Below are 18,748 nucleotides of genomic sequence, written 5' to 3' on the forward strand. Positions count from 1 at the left end.
CATTGACGGAGTAGCGATCGACAGCCAGTATGGTCAATAACATAGTACCTTCTTAAATTACCAGTCGTCTAAAGTATCGTGTAAAAAACCTTTTTAATTACTAAAAGTAATTTACCAAGGGTATAAACTGGTCATAAGATATTGTGCTATAAAATTGGAAGAGCTCCGTAACGAATCCAATAAACAGGTGGGTACTAAATGAAATAAAACACGTCTACATAGCCGCGTAATACTACTGACTGAATTATTGTAAGCTATTTGGTTACATGATATTTGTGTTTTTTCATTACTAGTTGTCGCCCTCGTCTCCGTCTGCGCAGAATTAAAAATTGAATTAGTAACCTATGTGTTCTTTCAGGCAATGTTCTACATACATGCCAAATATCAGCAAGACCCATGCAGCCGTTTTGCTAGCTTCAAACAATCCATCCATCCAAACATTAATACAGTAAGACAATGTATTGTCGTAACTACGTCTTTAGACATCTAATTAAAACGTTTTTACACAAAATTTCTCCAGCTATTTATCTTATAGATAATAGTAATTGTTTCATAAATATATTAAGTCTTACTAATATTATTAAAAAAAAACAGATTATTAAGTTTATTACTTATTAAGTTTTTTTAATTCCGCTCGGACGGAGTCGCGGACGACAGCTAGTTAATATATTTGTCTGTTGTATGCAAAAAAGGGAGAGATCAATCCAACTTATTTATGAAAAATAAGTCAAGTTAAAAAGAGAACTTGTAAAACATGATAACTCTTACTTAAATGAGGATTAAGCTCTTTCATACAGCAAAAGCCTCCATTCAAAAAGGCTTTTCCTTTTTGTGCTAAAAATCGTAACTACGTTTTTTTTAATTGCTTCGAACAGAACCTTTTTAAGACTATATTATTATTTTAAATATTTTTAATGACTTAATTATTTCCTTATGATCAACCTGCCCTTATCCCAACGGAGAGTCGGCACGGTATGTACTACTCGTCCATACATCTCTATCAGCCGCCATATCTGAATTCACCCCCTTCTTACGCATATCCTCTATCACACAATCTATCCATACTTTCTTTAGTCTTACTTACCTTTGCAGCCATCCACATTCAATCTCATTACTTTTTTGTATATATGATCCGCATAACATGTCCAAACTACACAACCTTCTGCTCATCAATTTAAGATATATTTTACTTATCTTCAAACATAATCTCTTATAAGTTATAGCATTTAAAAGATAAATGAAAACGTGAATAAAATAACAGCATAAAAAGTGCTGAAGCACGTTTCCAGACGGTAAAAATGCAAAGCCTTGTCGGATGGACACGTGGCCAAAATAACTGCAGATACGAGAATAATTTAACATAATGGTTCGTAATCTCCGCCTGCATGCTGCAGCCATACGGAATATGCTTTCTATAAAACAATAGGATGCTCACATATACATATATCTCTGTAGTAAAGGAAATCTAATTCAGCACTATTTGCGGACTAAAAGATATAAGCTAAATGAAAGCTTATTTACTGAAAAGTAAAATCAATTAAAAAAAGTTAATAAATTTATATATATTATTGAAATTAGTATATCTGTATGTAAAATAAAAAAATATATATTTTGTCAGTCTGTCTGTCCGTAAAGCCGCTTTGTTTCGCGTATTCTTCGGAACGGATGGACAGATTTTGATGGGACTTTGACGGGCTGGTTGTTGCACGCGGAAGTTTTGTTATTTTTTTTATATTCTACGCTGTCGAAGTCGCGGGAGACCGCTAGTCATTCACTTATTATTAATTAATTCCTGCTATTAGCTCATAGATCAAATTGCTACGTCGAGTTAAGTTGAAAAATATTGACTTTTTACTCCCGTTACCGTTTTTGCTCTCTTGGCTTTTTAATTAACTTTTTCAATATGTAAAAAAAGATCATTTTAATTAAAAACTGTGATCATGTTAACACGAAATCCAGTGATAGATATTAATTAATTCCTCGAATATTTAATGACTGAATTCTCACGTTAATGACGTCACAGTTGTAAAACAATGGAAAAGCGTATTTTTTTAACCCGAAAAATGAAGCTAATAAGTTAAGTCAATTTTCTTTTGATTGGTGTAATTTGTCGATAATTAAAAGATAAAAGTTAATTTACGTTCTAACCAAAAATGAAACGTTGCTGTCTAATCAAAATCCAACTTGTTATATTTTGAGTCGGGAAATAGAACTTTCCTTGATTCCTCAACCTTTATTAATAGAAAAAAAGATTTACCAATTACGAATGTCCGAATAACATCATTTTACATAAAAGAAATAAAGGACTCTTCTCTAACATTCTTTATAATATGATCTGTACATATTAAAGAAATCTAATCTTTTATTTTTCGACAAAGAATTTAACAAGGACAAGTTGAAGACAAATTCAAACGAAGGTCGGAACCTTTAAGTCGAAATATAATCAAATAATGATATGTTATTGAGGAAAAATGAATAAAATTTGAAAAGCTTACCATTTGTCATTTTGCTTCTTTTATCCTGTTTAATATTTCATATGTTGTTTAACTTTTACATGTCAAAAATATAAAATACTAGCTGTTGCCCGCAACACCGTCCGCACAATATTAAAAAAAAACACAATTAGTAAGCCTGTGTTCTTCCAGACTATGTTCTATATGTATGCCAAATTTCAGTTCTGGAGATACTTTTAAACAAACATCCATCCAACTACACATTCGCATTTATAATATTAGTAAGATTCAATTACTCAATTGAAATATTTCCAGACCGATTAGTCCGAATTAGAGTCCTTCAAGCAACGAGCGTACAACTTCCTTAAAGGACGGCGAGAAAAAGCAGAGAATCGCCTAAAATAATTTGAACCGACGCCCATTGACATCCACAATACAAGAGAAACCGTAGATGCGTTGCCGGCCTCTAAGGGAGATGTACGCTCTTTCAAAAGCGTGCCCGTGACCCCACCATCATGCGTAGCAGGAACAGAAGGGTTTAGTGGGTATGTTTTCCATCTAGAAGAGAATCCCACATAACTACCGTGACCCCCCCGGGGCACGGAGTATACATAAGCATTTCCCTCTTAAAAAAAAGATGTACACTCTTTCTGTTGTGGTGATCTTTATTAGCCTCACTGCAAGTTCCATTTTCGTATAAAAATATATAATAGTTATTTACTCGTATATATCTTTTCTGCTATCATATATTTTAGTACATACGCACACATATATATAGTTATGAAAAACGAAGTGAGGTCATTAAAACTATTAGACAGCCCAGAGTTACAAGACCGATGAAACCTTTCTCTGTTAAAATACTCAGACATCTCCTTAGGCAACGGACATGATACAGTCTTAAACATATAATATAAACCAAGTTAAACTTCAAATAGAATATTATGTACATATTCTAATCTTACTAATATTATAAATGCGAATGTTGGATGGATGTTTGAATCTTCAGAACTACTGAATGAATCTGGCAGACATTTGACATAGATGTAGAACATAGCGTAGGCAACACATAGGCTAATAAGTTTTTTTTTTTCATTCCAGGCGATTGGAGCCGCGGGCTATAGCTTATCCTCTATTATAATATCTTAATTACTAGTCTATCTGACTACTTACTAATATAAAATGCTGTATTTTTACAACCTATAGAGTGATTGAGAAATTGTTCACATGTTCTTAACGAGAACGTGACTCAATGACTTATAAGTTGTTTACTTCGTCGAGCTTTATACACAAAAATATTCCACACGCACCGTCTCTCCTATTTTCATGCCTGGCGTATTTAAGTAATAAACATCATAGAAATATTTATTTTACCCTTAAGCCTAAAATAACTTTATCTTATAAACTGTCACAACAAACAACAACAAAATTAAGACGTTTTATGGACAGTGAGTTAAAGAACATGCTTTATTTATGTCACATATTTCTCTCTCTAGACTCGGTCCCTCATGGCTGAAGATCGTGGCCAGGATCAGGGTTAGTTCACATTTTTACTTTATTTAAAAATATACATAAATCATCATGATTTCCCTGGTCTTATCCCATTCCTTTGGGGTCGGTGTACAAGGTTTTATAAAACCTCAAGGTCACATAAATATGACAAAAAATCGTTGTGTTTTTTTAATTTGCATACGTGTACATTTTTTTTAAAAATATTTACACTGTAATAAAATAAATACTTTATAGGTAATTACAGATTCTTTGAAAAATAATATCGTCGTTTAATAACATATTGTATATATCAAATCTCATCAATTTCGGGATAAAATTTATTGATTTAAAATAACTCTACGTCAGTAACAGATGGCATAGAAATACTGATAGATCGCTAAAAATGACAAATCTATGTTATTGTGGCAGATCTTTCAAACCGGATTTATTTGTATACTAGCTGTCACCCACGACACCGTTTGCGTGAAATAAAAAAAATAATAAGTAGCCAAAGAGTTCCTTCAGACTATATTCTATAATACGTGTATGCAAAATTGCAGCGAGATCAATGTAGTTTTTAGATACCTTCTATGAAACATCCATCCATCCATCTAAACATTTACATTTATAATATTAGTAAGACTAAAGTATTTTATATTTTTTTTTTCTCAATGACTAACTTTAAAATTTTGCCAAGACCATAATTAATTAAAAATGAGTTATCATTTGGCATTTTCTGATTGGTAATTTCTGGAAGTTTAATAAATTAACAGTACGGATAGTTTTATCTAACTGTCAGGTCAAATAAGCCAGTGTAAAATAAAAACGCTCGACATGAAAGGGCATTTAAAATAGCTCCATCGCTTCCAATCTTTTTACGTTACTTTGCAAATACTAAGCTGTCCGGGCATTTTTATTCAAAGCAATATTTTTAATAACAATATTGAAACATAAAAAACGTATATTTTTTAATTAAACTACAAAGGACACGATAATTTATCATCAATTATGATAATTTCTACTTATAACGTACAATTTTACCTTTACATTTATAAAAATTAAAATTAAAAAAAAATAACAGTTTATATCGTACCAATATTATAAATGCGCAAGTCTAGATGGGTGGATGTTTGTTAGAAGATGTCCCTAAAACAGCTTAACAGATCTCGCTGAAAGGCATAGATGTAGAACATAATCTGGAAGATCAAATGGGCTACTAATTAGATTATTTTTTATTTTCTCACAGACGGAGTCTCGGGCGAAATTAACAATGTATGTCAATGGGCTAACCGTGGGTTTTTGAGTCCAAAATATCCGTTTTAAACATATTGTTATCTCTGTATTGTCTAAGATAATGGTAGAGATGCCGATATATTTTATAAAGAGGTTTTGGTTTCCGAAAAAGTCAAGTGAAGAAGCCTTTAGTGTTATTTCGAAAACAAAATTGATGTTAAAAAACTTGACGTAAATCGAAAATTTTGTCGACGAAAAGCTTAATCTCTTCGTGTACCGATATCATATTGTATTAAGCTTTAAAAGGGAAAACGGTTCATTTTATTTTAATTGTAGGAAAAATTATATCAAAATAAAGATAAAAGTATTTATCGTTTTAAAGATATATAAATAGATAATTCAATCTTCATGTAGAATTGTTAGCGTATTGTAAATATTAAATGTACTTAAACTTTACTTTGATTTAAGTTGTAATGTCTGTGTAACCTCAAAGCCCGAAGCTCTGTCTAAATGTTCTTTTGATTGTGCTTTTAGTTTGCTTAAATAGCAAAACATAATATGCCGAATATTAAGTGAATTGTAGTATTAAGAAATTAATTTTCAAATTAATTAAATTCATACTTTACATAGCCAATCCATGCTTGAATACATTCATATTTATTTTGATCTCAAACAAACAATTTAACGTAACAAAGAGCGCTAATTTCACCTTAAAATAAACTAAAAATAATACGATAATCTCTATTTTAACTATAAAGAATACTAAATTATATAAATAATTGGTTGTCAACCGCGACCTCGTTCGCGCAGATTTAAAAAAACTTATAAGCCTATGTGTTCTTCCAGACTATAATCACATCTACGCCAAATTACAGAGTTCCCATGCAGCTGTTGTGGCAACACTTTCTTAAAACATCCATCCATACTATGGGTGCTTTTGTATAAATATACACAGAAAAGGAGTACAATAGTTTGTTGAAGTTAACATAGGGTTGATCCTTATGTTGAACTTTAACTTCAACCGTGGATAATGATGTAGGCGGTATTTAGGTATGTAGCTAAATAGCTATGAGCAAATGTGTCGTGGGCAAGCAATATTGCGGTTTGGAGGCAACAGTATTTACTTCTCTATAAAGTGTAACCACGTATATTTTAGAATATAAACTCTAATGCGGTATAGCTCACTTTGAGCTACGTTATATCCACGCTTTTGATGTTTTCCTGGTACTTCGCAACTCAAGCAATCTATTCATTTCGACAAAGGGGGTTAAGGTTTCTAATTAGCCTTAGTTCCTCAGTTAGAACTTAAGTTATGCTTTCCTCGTAGTTTCATTATGAGCAATTACCTTGTGATATGAAAGCTGGGATTTAAGCTTTGATTCTTTGCTCTCCTAGTACTTCGTTTAAGTACAAGATGCTGTTGATATTAATTAATTAAGAAGTTCAAAGTGGTTTGCGGTAACTCTGATTTGTGGTTGTATTGCCACATTTGATTACAATTAAATGTCTTAAAATAATTTTATTAAAAGTCACTTTAAAATTTTACATCATTATAAGTATCTTGCATCACACGATGTCTCTCGGGGGAAAAATAAAAGAAGGCTTAAAATAAATTAATAAATAAGTTAATAAAAATAATCTTCCATATTCTTTTGAATTCAGGACACGTCACTATTTATTTGAAATACATTCATAAACACCGAAAATAAACTCATCTTGTCATATAAATCTTATTGAATGAAATACAAAAACAATATCATGTTTTTCCTGTCAACAAATCATTTCCATATCAATATTTCCATTGAACACGATGGTCTTTGAAAACCGAACACATGGCGGAGTATTGTTCAAGTTTAAGGGAAATTTCCTATGAGGAAAGTTCGGGAATAAATATTAAAGAAAGTACAAAGTCAACATCTGTTCTATAGATATTAGAAAATATATGATGAAATAAGGAAATAAAAGTAAAGGATTATAAAAAAATAATAAGATAAAATTATTGACTTATAAGAGGTTCTTGTTTTGTTTATTTGAAGGCCTTCTAATGTTATATTGTTTAGTGGCTTTAGAAACCTAACACTAATGACGGGTTAGAAAAAATGCATTCGCTTTGAAGCGGTTAAATAGCGAACTTCAAAAATGTATAGAACTGACGCGCAACAATCCCGGTATGTAATCGCTTTGGAGCGAATGCACTTTGTCTAAGCGTCCTGTTTAGAGTTGAATTCTGTATTCGATTTATCCATGCCTACATCATAATCTTTTTCATAGTAAGTGTTTGAACATTTTATTTGTTAATAATAAAACGGCATTTATTAAGAATTCGGATTTTAATGGTCGAAAAATACAACAGTTTACAAAAATAATAACATTAAAGCTTATAATATTATATTAAAATTAACATCGAGAATATTTACATGACTTTTATTTACCCCATTAATTATAATATCTAAGATAAATAATGAATGGGTAATTATACCTATAGATAGGGTAAGCTTTCGTAACAATTTAACAAACATTTTCAGAAGATTTTAGAATAAAATCGTTTAATTGATTTAAATAATACGTAAAAAATAACACAATTAATTTTATAATTAACTAGCTGTCGCCCGCGACTCCGTCCGCGCGTTAAATAAAAATAAAACTATTGGTCACAGCGTAATGTTATATAGCCTAAAACCTTCCTCAATAAATGGACTATCCAACAAAAAAATATTTTTTCAAATCGGACTAGTAGTTCCTGAGATTAGCGCGTTTAAACAAACAAACAAACTCTTCCACTTTATAATATTAGTACAGGTTAACATATTAAAAAACAAAATTTATTTTCATTACATCCTACCTAAATGCCATTTCGTTTGGATACGACGTGCAAGAGTTGCAAACATTGTGCTCCAAACCTTGTATCATATTTATATTTATAAATTGATGAATTAAACTTGATTATTCACAACTTACTTAAATTCCGTTTACATATATAAACATATTTAAAAAATCAATTAATTACAATTAGATATATTCGAAAAAATCCTTATAAATATTATAAGACATAAAAAGAAAATTATCATCGTAAAGTTACTAAGTATCTATTCGATTTCTGATTCCAATTTTAATTAAAATAATTATTTTTAAAAACTTTACAAATAGAGCTTTATCGTGTTCAATTAATCAACGTAATTATTAAAATTAAATAACAATTTTATAATTATACACATTTATTAAAACATAACAATGAAATTAATTTTATACATTTATATTTCATAATCACAATTAGTATAAAATACTAAAAACAACAACCTTGTCACAGTAAGCGCGATTGTAAAAAAGCAAATTATTTTTGAGCAAATAAACCTTATTTTTACAGTAATAGGAATTATTACATTAAAAAAGCCCTTTGGTACTAAACATTGATGAATTCTTTGATATAATTTAAATAACATAATTATTTATTTATTATAATCGTCGGTTTCCACAGACTTTTCAAAGTGACAGTGAAAACCCACGATAAAGAAAAAACTATATAATTGACACATATTTACAAATTCATTTGTCGTGGGTTTCTGAGATCAATACCCATATAAAACATATTATCGTCATCTCACAGAGATAACAATATATTTTAAATGGGGATTTAAATCTCAGAAACTCAACACTCGTACTTAATGCGTTAATCAACATTTGATTATAAAGGTTTCACCTTAATTCTAATTTCATGAATAAAATATTGTTAACAATACGATGAACACGAGTTCCATTCACCATGTTTTATTAAATTAACTAATTTTTTATTATATATAATTTATTAATTTCGTTTAATTATAATATTAAAATTAATATTATTATATTAAATATTAATTTTATATTCATATTAAAGTGTAGTTTATTATCTACACGAATTAACGTATATAAGCTGAGCATTAATTTTAAAAAATCTTATTAACATACAAGAATTATTTTATAATCGGTTACGGTTTTAAAATATGTTATTTACACTTTCCGACCGTGGATGTAGGCTGTAACAAAAGATTGTAAGTAAAACATTTTGTCCGTTATACAAAATTCTATATGAACAAAATGTCGACAAAAAGAAATGGGCGACCACAAAAAAGGCAGGCGCATTCAAACAATTATTCCATATTTAACATTTCGTCAAGGCTCAAACTTACAGTCCCTGCTTTCCATACTTTCGTTACAACATTACGTAATTTTAACAGCGCCGAGTTTCCAGGAGAGGAAACCACGTCAGTGAATTTTCGGTGTCGTATAACAGTGCGAGTGTCGGTGGTTAAGGGGTTAAGCAATTGACTTGCAATCTTTAGGTCCAGAGTTCGAATCCTGCCATGTACCAATGTGTTTTTCTATTTCTGATATACATATGTACATTTAACCGACGTTCTTACGGTGAATGAAAACATCGTGATGCAACCTGCACATGTAAAGAAATTCAATGATATGTGTCAAGTCAACCAAACCACACTGGGCGAGGTTCACTATGGCTAACTAAGTTTAAGCTTCGAACCTCTCGGTGGAGACGTACAGTTATGGTGTTGATAATTTTAATAGTAGTGTCTTACCGTCGTAGTATGTCCGGTGCGGACAGCGAGGGCAGGGGGGGCAGCTAGCAAGCGAATTCTGTCTCTGCGAGCGCGGGCCTGGGGGCTGCCGACACCACGACCGCTGCCATACGACCGCTGTACTTCCTCTTGATTCGTTGTGTTCCTCTATACCTGTACAATCGAACACTTCACGGGAATTACTTCGGTTGTACTTTCACTGAAGTAATTCCTTGCTAATCATATGAAATTATTGGCATGATTGAAATGTTACTATAGCAGTGCCAATTTAATAAATGTGGTCTTTTTTTCTACGCTGTAGAAGTTCCTTGCGACCACTAATTATTTGAATAAGTTATGTAATCATTATTTGAAAAAAGTTCTAACATCAAAAAATAAATAACATTTTATTCCCGTCGTTACAAACTTTTTGAATTTTGATGTTGTGTAGTGCCAACAACAAAAAACAGTAAACTTTAAAAAATGTCCCAATAATAATTCATTCCAATATTAGGCGCAGTGTTAATTATCTTAGCTAAAAATAAATCAAAATAACTTCATATCTACGTAATATAGTATTCATGTTAACTTTTGTGAATTTGATACGTAACAAATGCGATCCGCATCAATTTGAAACCATCCGGAAAATATAAAAAACGCATTTGAATTTTTTTGTGCACCGTAATCGTGTTGTATTGCGTCACGTCAACTCGCTAACCTAGGTCAAGACTTTAGGGATTATTAAGTTAACTAACGTTGCATGTTGACATAGTTAACGCTTAGCTTATCTTTGCTAACTCTTACAAACTGGATGTGAGAAGAGGTTGAAGCTTGAAGCGTAAACTTGTAGTGTGGGGGCATAATGCTTGTAGGTTTAATTCACAAAGACGAATACGCTATACATATATTTAAAATGCATACAATCAAGCTATTGTGTGTGAAAAAACAAAAGCCAACAAAAACCGTATTTTTATGTCTCTAATTCACTTTGACACAGACAACTATTCTTTAACTCGTTAGTTAATACCTTCTTAAGTTAGCAATTTACAAGTTACAAGTGCAATAATTAGTTTTAACTTTCAGGTTTTTAGTAGATAGTATAATCGTAGAATATTCAACCAACAAAATAAATGTCGTATACCTTGTAATATTAATTGTAACCTAAGTCTATTTGGCAACTCGAATAGCGTTGGATTTACTGACCAAATCTCAATTTATTAGTTGTATCCTTTTCCGTCGTAGTTTCGTAACTCGAGAAGATCCTCGGGTACAAGGATAACGTCTCATTTTCTTAGATTGAGTTAAGCTAATACTATAACAAGTTTTAAAGCGTAGTTTATAAAACTGCCGTCTGCCGTGACTTGGTTCTCGTGAAATTTAAAAAAATATCTATATACTATTTCAGACTGTTTTACTTCTCTTTTCCAAATTTCATCGAAATCTGTTAAGGCATTTTGAACTTACTTCGTTAATTTAATGCTTAAGATAAGCATTTGCATTTTTGTCTTAATATTATATGTGAATATGTGAATGATTTCGTTTATCACTTTGAATAATAATTACGTTAACGAGTAAAAACCTGATCGGGATCGACTGCCCGACTGCGAGACGTAGTCCGGTGGGGAGTCGGGCAGCGGCCGCTTGCGTCTGAAACACGTGTCCCGCCATCTGCACAGAATCGCTGTGCGAAAATATGATCGGAACCTGGTGGGAAAGCAAAATAATTACACAATAATAATTAAAAACGATATTCCCGACCGATTGTATTATACCTATTGTATTGTACATAGAGAAATAAAAATCAAATGACACCTCAATCTTTTCAATTTGTCTTTTTATTATATCAAGTGGCAAACGAGCGTAGCCTTTCTTTAATCCACGAAGGAGGAGCCGCACAGAAACAGAATGATTCCCTTTCATATGCGGGGGGCGCATCTCCGCAGTAAAATCCATTTCCCCTTTCCATCCTAGTAGACTGCAAAGATCGTGCCAAAACGTTGAGTAAGTTTATTTTCTCGGTGAAATGTCCTTTGACGCTCACGATGCAATTAAATAGCAAACTTGTCAAAGCAGCATGCAAACGTGTTTAATTATAGCTCTTATGTTGACTGTTATACGATATTCGACCCTTGATGGGATGTACATTTAATTCCTTAACTATAATACACACTCGTGAACGATACCTATTACTAAAGGTTCTTTTGTTTAAAAACTTAGGAAGCAAATAAAAGAATTAATAATCACTTACTTGGCGTTCATCCAATAGTAAATGATGGGGTTAACCATCGCATTTGCCATTGCTAACCAGTAAAAGCCGAGGTACATATGTTGAACATACTTCATGTATAATATGGAAGGATTGAAGTGGGTGTAAATAAAGTACGAGTGGTATGGCAGCCAGCATATTCCGAATATGATGATCACCAGGATAAACATTTTAACAACCTGTAGAAAGACAATTGTTATAGACCAAAGCAGCTCTGAGTAAAATTATATAAATTATTCAATTGTAACAAGAATCATTGTCGTGTTACTTTCGTCGTCGTTTCATGTCAAAAAATAAAGTTTAGCGAACCTTAGTTAAGAATTAACATTTATTTTAACACTTAATTTTGGAATTAACAACTTTAGTAACTTACTAGATAAATATGTACAAAAACAGTGTGTACCAGCAGTAGAAAATCATTATAAACAGTTTGTACCTTCCGTTTTGACTGTATCGAGTCCAACTGTCGTTGGGTTAGTTCACCGATGGACCGCGAACCCCATAATACGCGGCCCATTGCCGAGTAAAAGAACGTCATACCAAGCATTGGTACCGCATACGTCACCACGAAGAATAAAACTTGATATCTAAACAAATGTAATCGTGATGATTTCTGACTGCAAATTAACCTTTTAATTGTTTAATGTAGTTGATGTATTTAACCTCTTTTCTACACAAGGAGTTTACATGCTACCAAAAAAGGTACTGGCCACCTAAAATTTTGTATTTTCAATGAAGTAAAAAAATATCAGGGAAAATTAAATGAGAATTGCGCGGGAATTTGAGTATCGTCTGTCATGAGTTAACATTAATTAAAGCGTATAAATATCGGAACTGTTACAGTGACATTCATTACCAATTTAATATCAATTTGCATAACATTGTCGATTTCAACTCAATCATGTAACGCAGCTAAAGTAAACATCGTTGATTTTGTTTGTAAGTACCTATTTACATATTTGTATATCGGCATAATTAAATAGACTTTAGCGATTAATCAATGTCCAAATTCTCTGCTTACTTGATCACAACAAAATTGGCACGCTACTATTTGTATTAATTACGAACCAAACTCCCGCGGCGTTACGATGTAACTGAAAGTCGTATTAACACTCATTTGTTTTATGAGACATTAATTATCCTGACACTTGTCTCTTTCTTATCAACGAAAATGAAAGAGAAGAAAATACTAAAATATACCCAGTACCAAAAACGTATCCCACCGTTGTAGTTATTGTTATTCATACCAGTAAACCATACTAAGTGCCCGGAGATAATTTTGGAGGACTAAACGCTTATGTTTAGAGGTGACAAAACTACTTACATAAAATCCATATACGAGACATCAGGTAACCCATCAGGCCAGGATAGTAAACAGGCGGTTTTCAAAGTTCCTTTTGACCTACGGAAAAATTGTATACAATATTGACAAAATTATAATACATTACTTTAAAAACTATAATATAATGAACTCTAAACTTAATCATCCGAGACTCGATTTTTATTTCATTTTGAATTATTACTCATCGAAATTTTGATACGTTTATAACCTAAAGTCACTCTACATCATGACTAGTAATTATCGATTAAAAGCCATCAATGACCGCAAGGGTTCCTTTCCCTCGCATAATGATACCATTGCTAAATAAACGACACTCTGATTTACTTTTGATGCTTTAACTAAGTATGACTTGCTCAAAAAATATTACATGAAATTCCCTTCCGAAGTTCTCAATCGATTCTTTCAACGACAATCGATTCTTTAAACGTCAATTTTAATAATTGTTTCGATATTAATTCAACATAGATTTTAATATTAAGTGCCTTCTTACCGGTATTCCTTGGTTGTTGAATACAATAAGCATGGTATGGCAAGAAGCATCCCGCTTATCCATATCACTGCGATCATGATTAAGGAACAAGTTTTTGACATTCTGGGTCGCATTGGCCTCACGATAGCTTGATACCTGCATAAAATTTTAAACTATGAAATATTTTTTTCAACAGATACAACTTCATAAAATTCAATAATACTTCGTATTCCATTTTATAATATGTAATACGCTTACATAATTTTAAAAAATCTTTAAAATGTATGCGTACACCCACGTTGTTACCAATACTGTAAGCATTACCCTTACCTATCAAAAGAGATTCCCGTCAATGTAAACACGCTGGCAGCGACAGTGACATTAGCTATGAAGTTACTTAGCTGACAATACCGCACTCCAAACACCCAGTCACTAAACAAAACAATTATAGTTAAAAAAAAGAAATATAGCCGGATGAAAGAGGCACTGCTCTCGCGGTTACCTCTGTCCAAAAATATTTAAAACCTACCAGAGAGCATCGGTGGCTTAGGGGTTAAGCACTTGACTTATAGTCCACAGGTTCTGTATTCGAATCCCGCCGTGTATTAATATGATTTACATATGTACATGTATCCGACGTTCTTAAGGTGACCTAACCTAACCTAACTGACAACCTACACATATCTGCTAAGAAATTGAAAGATATGTGTGCAGTCAACCAACCCGTACTAGACCAGCGTATGTGCCGTAATACGAAAATATGACATGACATTTACAGTACGAAAAGGATTTTGTGACAAATTTAACGTTGTCAGGGGGGCGCTAGTGAGCGTTCATAACTAAGTTTGATTAATGCCCACTGGGTCAGATATTCTTGTTGGTATATCTACCGATTACGGTATCCAGTAAAACTAGACTGATGTGACCAACATACCTATTATAAGAACAAAAGAGAAGACAATATGTATTGATACATGTTTCGCGGCAGTTAAAACCGATTCTTACAATGGCTTTCAGTATAATACCTTCAGAGTTATCCAAACAAAACGAGCGAAAATAGAAATTTATAAATGGATTAATTCAAAGAAGGGTCCATTACGCCGAATAAATTCCACAGTTTAGAAGACATTAATTGAAAGTGACAAATATTTTGCTTTTGTTGTTTAAATTATTTGTTTACTCTACATAATTAAAACAAACTGTCATTTCCAGCTTAATTATACATTAAATTCTAGTCCAGTGCAAATGTTTTTAATTAATATGTCCAAGAAAGTGCAAAAATCTAAAGAAAAAAAAAACTGTAACCAATTAAAATATAGTGACGTGCCATTGAAAGTTTCGATTGAGTTTATCAAAAAAGACGATAGGCAATTATGTTATAATGAACCACTGGGTAACCTTATTCCGTTAATTCGATGGCTTTACGTTATACAACTCAAGTCTGTAACTACGAACGATTTTAATCAATTAGTAGCCCAGACTTTTTAAATTACTTTAAATTTTTTTCCTTTAATTCGTACGACAAAGATGTTCTTCAAAGTTATATAAAAAAAAATAAAAACTAATTTATTATTTTAAATCTGTATCAAATAAAAAAAATCTAGTAAATATGTCAACGACAAGAAATATCAATTTCAAATTTTAATTTCTATTTTACCTAATTATAATATAATAATGATGGATCGTTGAAATAACATCGTTGAAATGTTTAGTAACATTATAAAATAAATTGCATTAAATCATAATTTACCTGTGCAACATGTAGATAAAATTGAAGAGACAATTTAGAGAAGCCATCATCAGATCAGCAAAGGACAAGTTTACCAGGAAGTAGTTCGTGACTGTCCGCATTCTCCGATGAGCTGTTGCAAAAAAGTAATAAGGTTTCTATAGTAGCTGTCGCCCGAGACACCATCCGCGCGGCATTAAAAAAAACTTAATAACCTATTTGTTCTTCCAGACTATATTCTATATTTATGTCAAATTTCATCGAGATTTGAAGATACCTTCTAACAAACATTCCTCTGTCTAAATAATTTATAATAATATTATAGTAAGTAAGAAGTAAAAACTTTCCTATACAGATTCGTATCTGTTCGAACAAGTACGCTTAATATTTTGTTTTAATTCTTCTGAGAGGGTATCATTTTAATCAAATTTGGGAAACAATCTACGCCAATTGGGCGCTAAATCTGATAGAGTGAAGGCATCAAAATTATCAAGTTGTACATAACGTATAATCACGCTCATATTCTATTTTTGTGAAAGTCTTATTCATTTTCGTTTACAACTGATTCAGTAAAGCAAGCTTCGCATACCAGAGATATTAGAACTCAAATATTACCTGTAACAATCCAAATGACAATAGCATTTCCTCCGATAGCGACAGCCAGCATGGCGGCGAAGAGACATACCCATGAGTTATGCGCCCACAATGGCATCGTGACAGTGGAGGCCGGGGTAGGCGCGGCGGGCTTAGGGACAAGTATTGTGGACGCACCTAACGTACTGCGGTTGAAATCCATCTCCCATGTGTACACAACCTAAAGTATTAATAGTAAGGATAAGAGTATTAGACATCTACGGAATTAACAACATTTTTATTTACTTCCAGTATTTTTTAAAAATCTAAATATAATTTAGTGTATATGAATATTTTTGACAAATAAATTATGTTACTATGAGAATCAAGACTAACCCATGATCAAAATTAAATGAGGAATTATCTTTTTCTATAGATGAGTCCATGACAAGTAAAACAATAAGGCTAGATCAGGACCAATCGAATGTACAAACAATCCACAGATCAAAAATAATACCGAATAAAAGATCTTCAATTCTTTCAGATGTTACATGAATTTTATCTAAAACTTTATAATTGATTGAGAAACAGAATAAAATTATCAATGTCATTGTTATAAAATGATATAAATCCTGTAATTAATTACTATTAATTTCATCTAATTAAATCGCATAAAGTAAACAAACCCGCTCTTGGCCAGCGTGGTTGACTATGGCCTAATCACCCCTGACTTAGGGTAGGCCCCGAGCCCCTCGGTGGGGACGTATAGTGAGCTGACGGTGAAATCGCATAGAGTTATACTAAATATAACTTATTACCTCAACGTTCTGCATAGTTTGGTCTCTAAAGTTATGACGCGCGTAGAACTTCTCTCTTTCCAGAGTTACGTTAAGCATGTCAACCATTTTTTCTCCTTAGTCCTTCCTTTCCTCGTCTCCATCACAAAGAGACCTGTATAAACAAAATTCAACCGTTAAATTATATTAGCAACACAACTTTACCGAATAAAAAACTTTTCGCCACAATTTATTTTTACACCGGACAAAAAACTAGTGAATTTGTAAAAACAAGCTTTGTTTGACGCCTTTGAAATGTTTGATAAATATACTTTGAAAATATAACGCAATCAAATAGAATTCAAGAAGTTTTATTATTTTTTTCCTAAGAGACGCGATCAAGAGAAGTAATTGGAATAAACAATCTTTTATAATATATTTTACTGGCAGCTGCGCGCGTCATCGTCCCCGCTGAATTGAAATCTAGTAATATAGCGTGTCACCCGGGCATAGTTTCGGAGCCTATTCAATACAAACAAACAATCAAATCTTTCCTCTTTATAATATACATAACTAGAGAAGAAGAGATTATAAATATAATATTATGTATATAAATCTATTTTTCTTTTACTATGAAAGAAAAATAGACGGACGTACGGGTCGACGCACCATAGGTAAGCCTCCCGCACGATGGACCGATGACCTGGTCAAGGCTGCGGGAGTGCACTGGATGCGGGCGGCACAGGACTGGGCATTGTGGCATTGGGGAGGCCTACGTCCAGCAGTGGATAAATTTGGGCTGATTATGATGATGAAAGAAAGAAATAAACGAGTAAAATAAATGTTTTTAAGTCAGCAAAAAAATTGTTACGTCCGAGTAGAACGTTCACAAATTACCTCATTATGTGATATCTAATAAAAATAAAATAATGAAGATATCGCCATAAATGGATTAATTTATCATAGTTAATCAACTAAGTTACTATTACTTGAGTTAACTTAAACAATGGTACTAACGAACGATCTTTCAGCGCTCAATTACCAATGAACAACTTTCCTACAGTTTGTTACTTAGGATTCTGAACTACGATCCTAAAATAAACGCGCTGTAGGAACGCCTCCATTATGCTTACTAAAGCGACAAAAATAAACTGCTATAAAAGGACCATAGAAGGCTTTTTTATTAAAAATAATAACAAGATAATGTCTGGTATTTTTACTTAACAAAATTTCGGAACCCTTTTGTCTTTGCGAATTTTGTTCATAAACTCCAGTATTACGTCGTTACGTAGGAACGGGAACTAGGGATTTCAAGGTATATTGCGTGTTCGATATCAACGGCGTCACCACGCCATCAATAATGTCTGTCAAAACTTATAGCGTTTGATTATGTCGAATTTACTATTGTGTTGTTTATATATTAACGAGCTGGGCTTCCTATGACTGTATGGGAATAAAGTACATTACCGGCGGATAAAAGAGAAAGATGTTTTAAAACAATGAATTAAAAACATACTTATCCAAAAAAACAACCAATCATATTGAAGTATTTACAAGATGAATATGACCTTTGCTTAATGTAAATTATCGGAATTCCATTTGTCGACCGCACTATGAGAAACAGTCGACCAAGCGTAAAAGTTCGAATAAAGTCATGTGTGTACATGAAAAGTTGAAAGATGAAAGCAATTTTTAAACTTAAATAGGATGTTCCGGGATATATAAGTTGCAAGGTTCTAGTTTAGAAAGAGAAGAGTTTTCGAACGTCGGTGGCTCAGGAGTCAAGCACTTGACAATCTGCAGGTCTTAGGTTCTAATCCCGGCATGAACCAATGTGTCTTTCGATTTCCGATTGCATATGTACAT

General features: G+C 32.4%; 1 protein-coding gene across 1 annotated transcript; it reads right to left on the minus strand.

Annotated features, from left to right (window-relative positions):
• Nucleotides 1-9,760: 9,760 nt before the first annotated feature.
• NGR-A32 (neuropeptide receptor A32) lies at nucleotides 9,761-16,245 on the minus strand. Its single transcript, XM_013315622.1, has 9 exons — nucleotides 16,149-16,245; nucleotides 15,555-15,666; nucleotides 14,135-14,236; nucleotides 13,826-13,960; nucleotides 13,318-13,395; nucleotides 12,430-12,580; nucleotides 11,976-12,172; nucleotides 11,291-11,431; nucleotides 9,761-9,901 (listed from the first exon to the last, which is right to left on the minus strand). Exons 1-9 carry the CDS (start codon nucleotides 16,243-16,245, stop codon nucleotides 9,793-9,795), a joined length of 1,122 nt encoding a protein of 373 aa, XP_013171076.1. The 3' UTR covers nucleotides 9,761-9,792.
• Nucleotides 16,246-18,748: the final 2,503 nt, after the last annotated feature.

This window comes from Papilio xuthus, unplaced genomic scaffold, assembly GCF_000836235.2.
Source record: "Papilio xuthus unplaced genomic scaffold, Pxut_1.1 DF829129.1, whole genome shotgun sequence".
Lineage (NCBI taxonomy): Eukaryota > Metazoa > Arthropoda > Insecta > Lepidoptera > Papilionidae > Papilio > Papilio xuthus.

Excerpts from the sequence above, each read along its gene's own strand:
- NGR-A32 (XM_013315622.1), bottom strand. The coding sequence starts at position 16,245 with ATGCCATTGTGGGCGCATAACTCATGGGTATGTCTCTTCGCCGCCATG. Across the intron at positions 15,667-16,148 it reads TGTCATTTGGATTGTTACAG|CTCATCGGAGAATGCGGACA; the intron begins GTAATATTTGAG and ends TTTTTGCAACAG. Across the intron at positions 12,581-13,317 it reads GTCTCGTATATGGATTTTAT|ATATCAAGTTTTATTCTTCG; the intron begins GTAAGTAGTTTT and ends ACATTTGTTTAG.